Source organism: Nicotiana attenuata, unplaced genomic scaffold (genome assembly GCF_001879085.1).
Source record: "Nicotiana attenuata strain UT unplaced genomic scaffold, NIATTr2, whole genome shotgun sequence".
Taxonomy (NCBI): Eukaryota; Viridiplantae; Streptophyta; class Magnoliopsida; order Solanales; family Solanaceae; genus Nicotiana; species Nicotiana attenuata.
In genome coordinates, this window is record NW_017675609.1 from 7,693 (window position 1) to 19,909 (window position 12,217).

General features: G+C 34.4%; 1 protein-coding gene across 1 annotated transcript; it reads right to left on the reverse strand.

Annotated features, from left to right (window-relative positions):
- Window positions 1-277: 277 nt before the first annotated feature.
- LOC109220264 (serine/threonine-protein kinase SAPK2-like) lies at window positions 278-3,770 on the reverse strand. Its single transcript, XM_019384720.1, has 9 exons — window positions 3,444-3,770; window positions 3,021-3,095; window positions 2,125-2,226; window positions 1,939-1,992; window positions 1,740-1,832; window positions 1,565-1,657; window positions 1,369-1,473; window positions 1,186-1,284; window positions 278-886 (listed from the first exon to the last, which is right to left on the reverse strand). The coding sequence occupies exons 1-9, from the start codon at window positions 3,561-3,563 to the stop codon at window positions 593-595; spliced, it is 1,035 nt and encodes a 344-aa protein (XP_019240265.1). The 5' UTR covers window positions 3,564-3,770; the 3' UTR covers window positions 278-592.
- Window positions 3,771-12,217: the final 8,447 nt, after the last annotated feature.

Below are 12,217 nucleotides of genomic sequence, written 5' to 3' on the forward strand. Positions count from 1 at the left end.
AATTTATTTATAATTGCAAAGAGAACAATGTGGTATCCTTGGTGTCATACATGATGGATTTTTGAATATAGTATCTTAAAAAGACTTTCAACTTCCTATCAAAATGAAGATTTATGAAACTAAACATGGATTTAAATAACATAAAGTACAAATCAGAAAATTAAACCACTCTGCTATAGAATTGCCCCAAGGGCCAAGTAGGACTAAGTAAATTAATTTCATCTCTATGGCCAAGAAAAGATACCTTATCCCAAATTCATATTTCAGCAATATTCAATTCCATGCCAAAAAGTAGCACTCATAATTAAAAAAAATAGCTCGATGTACAAAGTATCCTGCAGTCGCGCAAGGTCGGAGAAAGGGCCGCAGCCCAGAGGTTGTAGCAATCATAATGCACATACAAAATCTCTACTTGTAACAATTTCATAATCTAAAATAAGATGGCTTATCTCAAATTCATATTTTAGCAATATTGGCTTCCATGCCAAAAGTAGCACTCATAATAAAAAAAGACAATTCAGCGCACAAAGTATTCTGCATGCACACATAGTCGGGGAAAGGGCCGTATCGGCGCACCCCAATGGTGTAGCACTTACAATGCACATACAAAATCTCCACTTGTATCTATTTCATCATCTAAATCGGCATCACTATCAAAATCATCAAGTTCCATGCTAATACTGCTATTAACAAAAGGATCATCACTTTTAGATCCCACTGCTGGTGTTCTTGCTTCTTGAATTATAGCCAATGCTTCTTCAATACTTTGCAATGGTTTCTCTCCACCATTCATTTGTACTAAACTAGCTTCCTCTCCTTCCATAAATTCTTTAGGCAAGTTCTTTAAAAACCAAGGATGCCTCTTTATTTCTTCGATCGTTATTCTCTACAAGCATAATATTCAACGATTAGCTGGTGTTTTACAAGATAAAGAAAGGATAAAGGACAGCTCGGTGCACTAAGGTCTCGTTATGCGCGGGGACCAAAGAAGGGCCGGACCACAAGGGTCTATTGTACGCAGCCTTACCCTGCAGAAGCATTTCTGCAAGAGGCTGTTTCCACAGCCCGAACCTATGATGTTCTGGTCACATGACAACAACTTTACCAGTTACGGCAAGGCTCCCCATTAAGATAAAGAAAGGATCAATGAGCAAAATCGAAACGATTAAGAACTAGAACTCCAACCTTTTCCGGGTTAGCTACGAATATTCGAGATAAGAGATGATTACACTCCTTGGAAACTCGAACATAATAAGGGATTGAATACTGCACACTTAATATCCTCTGTCACAAAATGCAAAATCTTTGAGACAAAGAAAGCAAAACAAGAAGTCAAATTATGATTTTAAAAATGAATCAGAAGTTTACAGTTATTGTTTTCTTGAAATTTCTTGGATCATCAGGATCTTCAAAAGGATAAGCACCAACCAACATCACATATAATGTGACCCCACAAGACCAAACATCTGCTATCTTCACATCAAAATACATATAAATCATGAAGATTAGGTCAACAGATTAATACATTATTTGAAGCTGTATTTTAAAGGTTATTATATCATACCTTTCCATCATATTCTTTTCTTGACAAGACTTCTGGTGCGATATAAGCTGGAGTTCCTACTGTAGATTTTGGTTGTGAATGTAATGCTGCTGACTAAACAATGAAATAACACCAGTCAGAAACTGCATTAAGAAATAAACCAATTCGACGATGGAATATAGTTGTAGTTCATTGCCTTAGAATAGCCAAAATCGCATATTTTCAGACGTTGTGTAGAGGTACCATCTAACAATGTATTTTCAAGCTTAAGATCTCTGTGGCAAATTTGCTGCAATTCAACAAAAATAATCACATTATAATCTCATAATCCAAGAGTAAATTAATGTTCGAGGAATAAACCAATTCGAGATGAACTAAGATAGGTCTGTTTATACCATTGAGTGACAGTAACTGACTCCTGATATAAGTTGTTGAAAGAAAAACCTTCCCTGAAACAAAATAACCATAATTCGGACAAGTTTACAAATCACATCAGTTAACAATAATTTCAAGATTTTATCTTATAAAATTTCTAACTGCTACGCGATGTATTGAAAGAGATCTCTAAAATCTTGTGTTACCTCATCTTCACTGAATCTTCCAGCATTGCATATTCGTTCGAAAATCTCTCCTCCCGAAGCATATTCCATAACTATGGCTAGATGAGCTGGGGTTAGCAATACCTGAGCAATAATGATAACTTATTTTAGCTTTCTAATAAATGCAGCTCGATCGAATTAGACAGAAATCTCTGCCCTCTTAGTAGCAAAAAATTAGAAAAGGAATCATATACAAAGTCTAGAATCAATTGACTGGTAACTTTAACTAACTCGCGCGTTAAAACACAATCTGATAAAGCAACTCGGCTTCTAAAGTGTTGGTACTAAGAATGCCGTAAGATCAACAAAAACAAGAACAACAACAACTACTACTACGTCTCAGTCTCAAACAAGTCAGCGTCGGCAATATGAATCCTCATTAACCATGTTTTGCAGTAAGATCAATAATTAAGAAAAAAAAAGGATTTGTACCAGTGATCAAGTATTAAGAATATATAAGATAAGGCAATTTGGTTAGAAATGTCTATTCATAACATGATTCCAAATTCCCAGTTAGTGGAAGATAAAGATAATGAAAAAATTCAATTCCAACTTTCACTTTGTGAGGAAGAAACAGATTCAAGTAGGATAGATGTGCACAAAATACATATGGAATCTGATTCAAAGAGGCCATCTTTAACTCGACAAATAAAAAAGAAAAAGGAAACAAATATTTATTTGTAGCAAATCACTATGAAGATATAACCACCAAAACTAATTGGACATAAAAACAAAGGTGTATTAAGAACAATTAACAGACATTTTTCTTGAAATGAAACCTTAACCACCAAGTAACTTTTGGGCAGGTCAATTATTGACTCAACCCATTTTGACCCGCCCAAAATCGGCACAACCTGCCTATTTGACACCCCATTTACCTCTTTAAATCTAATGATATTTGGGTGCCTCAAAGACCTGTGATTCATGATTTCCCTTTGAACATGCTCATCAATCTGCAGAAATAACTCAAAGAAACCAAAATAAGAATCAACAGAGTAATAATAAGGAATCTTTTAAATGAACAAAATCAAAAACTCTGTAACAGCCTCATAATATGCAAAAAAAGAATTTAATATATTCACATATGTACTTGTTCAAAAGAAACTTGATCAGAGGAATGGGAGCCTGGTGTAACTGGTAAAGTTGCTGCCATATGACCAGTAAGTCACAGGCGTCATACAATTGACCCTTGTGGTTCGGTCCTTCCCCGGATCCCACGTATAGCGGGAGCTTAGTGCACCCGACTGCTTTTTTTTAAAACTTGATCAGAAGAATTGGATGATAGAGAGAAGAAAACAAACCTTTTTGCCTCTTTCAATATACTTAACAGCAAAAAGCTCACCACTCCTTTTATCTTTCACAAGCTTAGCAACACCAAAATTCCCAGAACCAATGTCTTTAACAATTTCATACCTTTCCATTTTTATATTTCAGCTTCAATACCTCAAATAACCATGCATGAGAAGGAAGAAAAAAACAAAAGGGTGTCTGCTTAAACTTATGTATATATATAGGCTAAAACTTAAAGATGTCAGGAAAAGAGCTGTAATTGAAGAAGCTGTATAAATCTCGCTAACCGGAAAGAATGAAACTCTCTTTGTGATTTTGGTATTTCAAAAGGCATTCTTTCTATATTTGAAAGGGGCGTAAAATGGTGGGACCAGCCGCGGAGTCAAAACTTCTAAACAAGAAAAAATATGCAAAAAAAGAGCAGCTAAGCTCCTGCTATGCACGTGGTCCGGGGAAGGGCCGGACCACAAAGGTCTATTATACGCAGTCTTACGCTACATTTATGCTAGTGATTGTTTCCAAAGCTCAAACTCGTGACCTTCTGGTCACATGGCAGTAATTTAACCAGTTATGTCAAAGCTCCCTTTCTAAAAAAAAATACGCAAGAATGACATAATTGGAATTCAAACGTATGATATATAGAAAATGTTAAACTATTTTTGCCAGGAAATTAGAAAATTTTCAACGATTTATATATATAAATACAAACAAAATAATTTTTATTTTATTTATAATAATCTTTCGACGAATGAAATTCTTGAAATATGTAACTCTGTCCCTAAGTGGGACACCACTAATCTAATGGTTAGAAATTTGAGCATGACTAAAACAAGTTGCACACCTAAACGTGGTACGTATAATTTAGGTGTCCAAAACGAGAAAAAGAAAGAAAAAGAAAAAAAGAAAATGTAAAGACTACAACTTGGTACCTTGGTAGGCTCTACATGCATTATTTTTGGTTATGTTTGTTATTGATCAACACGTTTATTTGTCCTTACCGAAAGCTACTCGACAGAAAGAGATGTTTAAAAAATCTAGCTAGTTTGGCCATAAAAAAGTTTCATATTTTTTCGGAATCAGTATTTGGCCATAAAAATTTTAAATTTCACTTAAAGTTGAACTTCGAAATTTTTCAGAATTTTATAAACACCAAAGAACTGTTTTTAAAATTTTCACTTCAAATCACTCACAAAATTCAAAAATATATCCAAATTGTATTTATGTCCAAATACAACTCTAATTTTCAAAATTTATTTTTACCTTTTTAGAATTTCACAATTCTTATGTCCAAATGCCCACTAATTTTGAAGATTTTTGTGGAATGTTGAGCAATGTAGGACCCGTTTGACCATGAGTTTTGCCAAAATAAATTAAGGATTTATTTTCAAAACTCACGTTTGGCCATAAATTTTGCACACATTTTGGCAAAATCCCATATCCCAAACCCCAAATCCCAAAATCACCAATTGCTGATTTTGGGCCAAAATTCCAAAATTTGGAAATTATATACATGTTTTTCCAAAATAAAGTTGGGAAATATGTTTTAAAAACGTATGTCCAAACACATTTCATCTTCAAACCAAACTTCACCCAAATCAGATTTTTCAAAACAAATTTGGAATCCATGACCAAACGCTAGCGTAAAATCTTCAAATTTAGAAAGAACCTTTAAGTTTTACAGTCTGAGGAAAATCATCCAAGCTTATTTAAAAGGAAGAAAAATGAAAATATTTTTAGGAAGCTGCATTATTTTTTTTTATTTTAAAAAAAAAAAACCAAGGACCGTTGACTTTTCACTATATATCCTCGTTCGGTTCAACCTTGATTTTGTTGGATGTGAAGGTGACTTAGCAATTAGCATTGAACAAGTCTAGTAGGAGTATGGATTTTATTATTTTTCTCAAAAGGTCTCACTCCATTAATACTTATATTTTATGTGTATTTTTTCTTCTCAAACTATTAATCTGATACTTTTACGAGAAATTTTCGTAAAGGACTATCTTTTAGTAATAATTAGCCATCTATAGATACCATTTGCTATATTACGGATACCTTTTATGTGGTTATAAGATGTTTAATGTATTTAAGCTATTGTATTCATGAATACAGTAGCAAAAATAGGCGTGAATCAGGGAAGTCCAGCTAATCAGTTGTTGTATTCGAGTGTATTCGACTGTATTCGTGGAGTGAAACATGGGATTACAGCTGGACAGATTATTGTATTCGACAGTATTCGACTGTATTCATGGCGTGAAATAGGGGATTACACTATTTTTAAAATGGAAAGTGAATCAATTAACATAATAGACTCGTAATATAATCAACAAACTCAATTATAACACACAAATTTTGTATTTTCAGTTACAAAAAAGATTCTCAACCGAAAAATATCCCAAAAACATAGCAATCTTCAGAGAAATTATATAATACATCTGAATACATAAATTATATTAATTAAAAAAAACTTATGAATACATTCATGGCATATAGCGAGACAATGAGTACAATGAAATACATAGAATACAGCGGGATACATTCAAATACAATGAGAAAAAAAGATAGTGAATACAATGAAATACATGGAATACAACGAGATACATTGAATTACAATGAAAAAAAAGACAATGAATACAATGAAATACATGAAAATACATTGAAATATATTAACAGAAAATCAAGTTGCTCAGCCCCAAACTCCAACGTCTTTGTTCAAGAACAAACCCTAATTTTCGCGAATCCGCCGTTCACCGGAAGCCGGTAGTGAGAAACCAACCGGATTAAAAGAGCTAAAGATTTTGAAAGAATCAAAATAGGGCCATCAGGATTTTGAAAGAATCAATATGGTAATTCTGCTGCTAACACAAACACACCAACTTTATTTCCAGAACAAAGTGATTGGTTTGGTGATTTTAGTGACTTGTTCCCCGCGCAAAACGAGCATTGCTTTGGGTTAGATGAAGTTTGCTGCCTTTCCAAGAATGCGAATACTAATTCTACAATTGAACCCCACAACCCAGAAAACAAAACTGAAACTATTCCAAACACTCCACTTGTTGTAGAACACGAGGAGAAGAAGAACAAGAAGGCAATAGGTTCAATGCAATTATCAAGAATTGAAGAAGGAAAGGCGTTTTCTTATCGTGGAAAGAGTATAGAAAGATATGAAATATTGACTGAGAAATTGAGTGAGGCAGATCAATGGAGATGGAGAAAGTGAACCTGTTCTGAAGTGGGCTTTGCACAATTCCGGTGGAAGGAGGAGGAGATCGGAAATTTTTATGGGATGGAGGAAGAGAATGGGATGTATCAAAGTAGAGAGAGAAAGAAAAAAGTGTAACTGATTAGCGTATTTAGTTGCTTATGGCTAGGAAGTAACCAAAATTAAATATTTTGCTATAAACCTTAAAAGGTATCTATAGAATATAATTTTTTAAATGGTATTTATTTAAAATAAATAAGGTGTTAACCTTTGCTATAGGAGGTAAAAATTCCTACTTTTATTTGCGCACCTAGTAATTTTTCTCTCAAACTATGTTCTATGTGAACCATCACCAAACCTCTGACACTAAGTTCCGCAAAGTCCATTACAAAGATTCTTGGGCTAATTTAGAGGGGAGAAATTCAAAAATAGCCAGATTTACAAGTGGCCGTTCAAAAATAGCCCAGTTTTAAAAGTAATCGAAATTTATCCACTTTTTATGTAAAGATAAATTTGAGCGAAACACTATTCAAAATCCTGAAAATACGCCAGTATATTATGCTGGAGTTCCAGCATAAATATACTTGAACTCCAGCATATTATATTGGAGTTCCAAGAAGTATGTTGGAACTCCAGCATAATATGATGGAGTTCCAGCATAAGTACACTAGAACTCCAGCATAATATACTGGAGTTCCAGCAAAGTATACCGGTCAAGTATAATATGCTGGAAGTTCATACACAAGTGCTCGAATCTCCAGTATATTATGCTGGAACTTCCGCGTGTTGGAGTTCCAGCATAATATGCTGGAAGTTCATAGACAGGTGCACCGAACTCCAGTATATTATGCTGGACCGGTCTCTGTTGTAGTAAAATAGTAGCTAACTTTTATTGACTTGGTAAACGCTGGCTATTTTTGAATGACCAGTCCGAAAACTGGCTAGACCGTGCTATTTTTATAATTTAGAGATTTGCGGCCCGTTTGGCCATCATTTTTTTTTTGTTTCATTTTTTGTCGGATCTTTTTTTTTTGGAATCAATGTTTGCCATAAAAATATCAAATTTCGCTTGAAGTTGAATTTCGAAATTTTTCGAAAATGTGAAAAACTCCAATACGCTATTTTTCAAAATTTTCACTTCAAATCACTCACAAAAATTCAAAAATAACTCCAAATTATATTTATGTCCAAACGCAACTCTAATTTTCAAATATCATTTTTGCTTGTTTTTGTTTTTTGTTTACATTTTTTTCGGAATTTTACATTGTCATCCATATTGTCATGTATTTATGGATAATGAACCTCACGAATAAGCTATTTTTTTGTGTGTGCCTCCCCCAGTTCGTGGTAAAGGCAGTATGCTTGTTCATCAAAAGGCACATTATGGGCGACCAATTAATACATAGGACTTCTACTTCCGATCATTGGTTTGCGTGACTGGAGATGAAGAGATTGGAGGAATAGTATCTTATCCATACTAATTCAGAAAGTTTCTACTTTGAATTATCAAGAAATAGCTTACCTTCTAGACTATTAGTAGGCGTTTGACCATAGATATCAAAAAAAGAAAAAAATAGAAATTGTATTTTTACTCTAATTTTACTTTAAAAAATTTGTATGAATGGAGAAATTAATTGTTTGAAAAAACATAAAAATTTTGGTTTTTAAAAAATCGTTTTCAAACAATCTCCGAACACTGATAATTTTTTATGGGCAAACATCAGCTCCAAAAAAGTAGAGATTTTGCATGACCAAACGGTAGCTAAGATTTTCAACATCTTCCAAACCTCGAGTAGCCGGGGCCTTAACCCCCCCTCTCCCCCTCCCCCACAAAAACAAGGAAGGGTAATTATCACAATATTGATTTGAATGAAAGAAATTGAGCTTTTTATCATTTAATATAATTTTTTTTCTCTTAAATTAGGCATTGTTTTTTCCATTTAAACACCTTATTTTAGAGCACAATTTGTTGACATTTTACGTTATAAATTTTTTTACCTATTAAATCCTTTATCTGCAGTCAATCAAAGAAATCAAACGCGTAATATTTACACGTGAGTGACATGTCCAAGAAATAAATAAAAATGAACACGTCATATTCGAGTTCATATAAATAATTTCGATCTGTTATAAAATAAAAGCAATTCGGTAAAATATAAATAAGAAGGACAAAAAGAAGGAAGAACTCTTTTCTTCTTTTTCTCTTTGGTGTGTTCTCCTTTACAATTTACATAACCTTTTATAGGCATAAAATGAGAAGACTTACTATTGTAAATAGTAATGGGATGGACATAAAGTAGGAGATTTCATCCGTAAGCTATTCACATACATGGGCATCTATATCTACAAACTATTCACAACACTCCCCCTTGGATGTCCATGTAAGATAATGTGCCTCATTAAGAACTTACTAAAATAAATATTGGGACGTACATAGTTATTTATAATATGATATGCATTGCTTGCTGCCTCATTAAAATCCTTACCAGGAAAACCTAGTGGGACAAAATCTTGGTTAAGAAAAAGAGTGCAGCTAGCTACTCCCCCTGATGAAAATATCACTTGATGTCTCGAAGACGACGTATTCCAATCTTGTATATCAGCTTTTTAAATTTTGAGGTTGGTAATGCCTTAGTGAACAGATCAGCTAAATTATCACTTGAACGAACTTGTTGAACATCTATTTCACCATTATTTTGAAGATCATGAGTGAAAAGGAATTTCGGTGAATTGTGTTTTGTTCTATCTCCTTTGATTTATCTTCCTTTCAGTTGAGCTATGCATGCAGCATTGTCTTCATACAATATTGTTGGAATATTGCCTTCCGAAGAGAGAACACATGTTTCCCCAATGTGTTGAGTTATCGATCTCAACCAAACGCATTCTCGACTTGCTTCGTGAATGGCTATTATCTCTGCATGATTTGAAGAAGTGGCAACCATAGTTTGTTTCGTTGAACGCTATGATATGGATGTACCTCCACTTGGAAATAAATAGTCTATCTGAGATCGACCTTTATGTGGATCAGACAAATATCCTGCATCTGCATAACCAATCAATGATGACTTGGATCCATTTGAATAAAATAAGCCCATATCAATGGTCCCTTGGAGGTATCTGAATATATGTTTAATACCATTCCAGTGTCTTTGTGTTGGCGAAGAACTAAATCTTGCTAATAAGCTTACTGAGAAAGCTATATCTAGTCGGGAATTATTGGCAAGATACATTAATGCCCCAGTTGCACTAACATATGGTACTTCGGCACCAAGAAGCTCTTCATCATTTTCATGAGGTCGGAATGGATCTTTCTTTATATCAAGTGATCTCACAACCATCGGGGTACTCAATGGATGTGCTTTATCCATATAGAATCGCTTTAAAATATTTTTGGTGTATGTTGATTGATGGACAAATATTCCATCTTTCATATACTCAATTTGTAGACCAAGATAAGATCTTGTCTTTTCAAGATCTTTCATTTCAAATTCTTTCTTCAAATAGTCTACTGCTTTTGGAAGTTCCCCAGGAGTTCTAATGATATTTAAATCATCAACATACACGGCGATTATAACAAATTCAAATCCAGGCCTTTTTATAAAGACACAAGGTCAAATTGGGTTATTTTTGTACCCTTCTTTCAACATGTATTCACTCAGGCGATTGTACCATATACGACCTGATTGTTTCAATCCGTATAAAGATTTCTGAAGCTTTATTGAACAAGTTTCACGAAAACTTTTATATGCTTTTGGCACTTTAAATCCCTCAGGTATTTTCATAAAATTTTTGTTGTCTAATGATCCATACAAATAGGCTGTGACAACATCCATTAGACGCATATCAAGTTTTTCATGCACTGCCATATTTATGAGATACCTGAAGGTGATAGCATCCACTACAGGAGAATATATATCCAAATAATCAATGCCAGGCCTTTACGAAAACCCTTGTGCCACAAGTCGCGCTTTATATCTAACGATTTCATTTTTATCATTTCGTTTTCGCACAAAATCCATTTATACCCTACATGCTTTATACCTTCAGGTGTTCGAACAATGGGTCTGAAGACTTCATGTTTTCCAAGTGAAGTTTACTCTGCCTGGATAGCGTCTTTCCATTTTGGCCAATCATTTCTCTGTCTACATTCATCGACAGATTTTGGTTCAAGATCCTCATCTTGTTGCATTATTTCAACAGCAACATTATAAGCAAAAATATTATCGATAACAATATTATTTCGGATCCATATTTTTCAGTTGAGACGTAACTTATTGATATCTCTTCATTCTCGTTATTTTCAGGTACCTGGACCTCCCCTAAGGTCTTTGATCACGCCCAACTATGCCTTATAAAAAGGACTCTGCGGACGTTGCAAATATAACCCGAGTATTACACCCAGGGTCGAATCCACAGAGAGTTAACCTATCAACCACTATCTTCAGACCTACTAATTCTTCAGAACCAGCTTCCCAAATATTCAAATCTCAGTTGATTGTTCTTTAACAACTAGCTTGCAAGTAACTAAATGGCTGTAAACTAAATTAATAAGGTTGTAAACAATTATGAGGAAAAGCTAAGGCAATGATTTCCCCTATTGATGGAATCCCTTCTGTTTATGCTCATACAAATTTACCCATACATCTCTATCAATCATGAACGCTAATCTTACCGCAAATCTCTCCCGAGTAATCACAGTAATCTACTATTGCACTCTCCCGAGATACACTAGCTTACTTTATTTAGCACAATTCACTTTAGATTACACCCAAGGCTTCGTTATCCCTAATCCCGCCTTTAAACCCGCAATTATAGATTCCTCTAATAATCTAGGAGTGGTGTTGTTCAACAATACCCTAAATATGCACTCTTTTCCAAGTTATGCACACTAAATAGGCACAGCTAATTGAGGATCCTATCAATTAACTACAACGAACACGAAGTTGAACAAATAGAGATTAAACTAGCAATTTGTATTCACATAAACAAGAAGTTCATCACTCAATAGGTTCCATCAAAACCTTAGACAAGGAATTTAGCTACTCATGGCTATGGGAAAAGAAACTAAGATTGAATTCATCATAAAAATCAAAAGAAAAGAAGAAAGATGTTTAGAGTATTCTCTCACAATGGTTTTCCTTGCTAAGAAACCTTAAAAATCAATACATGCCTCTCTTGGGCGAAGTCTAATGTTTTAAATAAGGTTTAGGTCTAAAAATCTCGTAATTGACACTTTGGTCCCTGAAGTTTCTGCGCCTGCCGCAGTCGCGGTAGAACCGCGGCCAAACACCCTCGCGGATTCTCTGATCTTCTGAAGTTGCTTCCCACCGCGGTTCTGCCGCGGTCGCGGTGGAACCGCGGTGGACCCAGTGCTCTAAATCTTCGGCCTGTTTTGCATGGTTCACTTGGAAAATTTCACAGTTGGCTTCTTTTTCATCAATTTTGACTCCAAAACTGCTCCTTAGCCTTCCTTATACATATATCACCTGCACATCATGAAAAGCACTAATAAGAGCATTTTGTTATCACTTTTAGCATTAAAACTACACAAGAAGGTGATTATTTAAGGTGTGATTATTGTCAAAT

Coding starts and splice junctions, on each gene's coding strand:
- LOC109220264 (XM_019384720.1), bottom strand. CDS start 3,563: ATGGAAAGGTATGAAATTGTTAAAGACATTGGTTCTGGGAATTTTGGT. Junction 3,096..3,443: donor ATATTGAAAGAGGCAAAAAG/GTTTGTTTTCTT, acceptor TTATTTCTGCAG/ATTGATGAGCATGTTCAAAG. Junction 1,993..2,124: donor GAAGATTCAGTGAAGATGAG/GTAACACAAGAT, acceptor ATTTTGTTTCAG/GGAAGGTTTTTCTTTCAACA.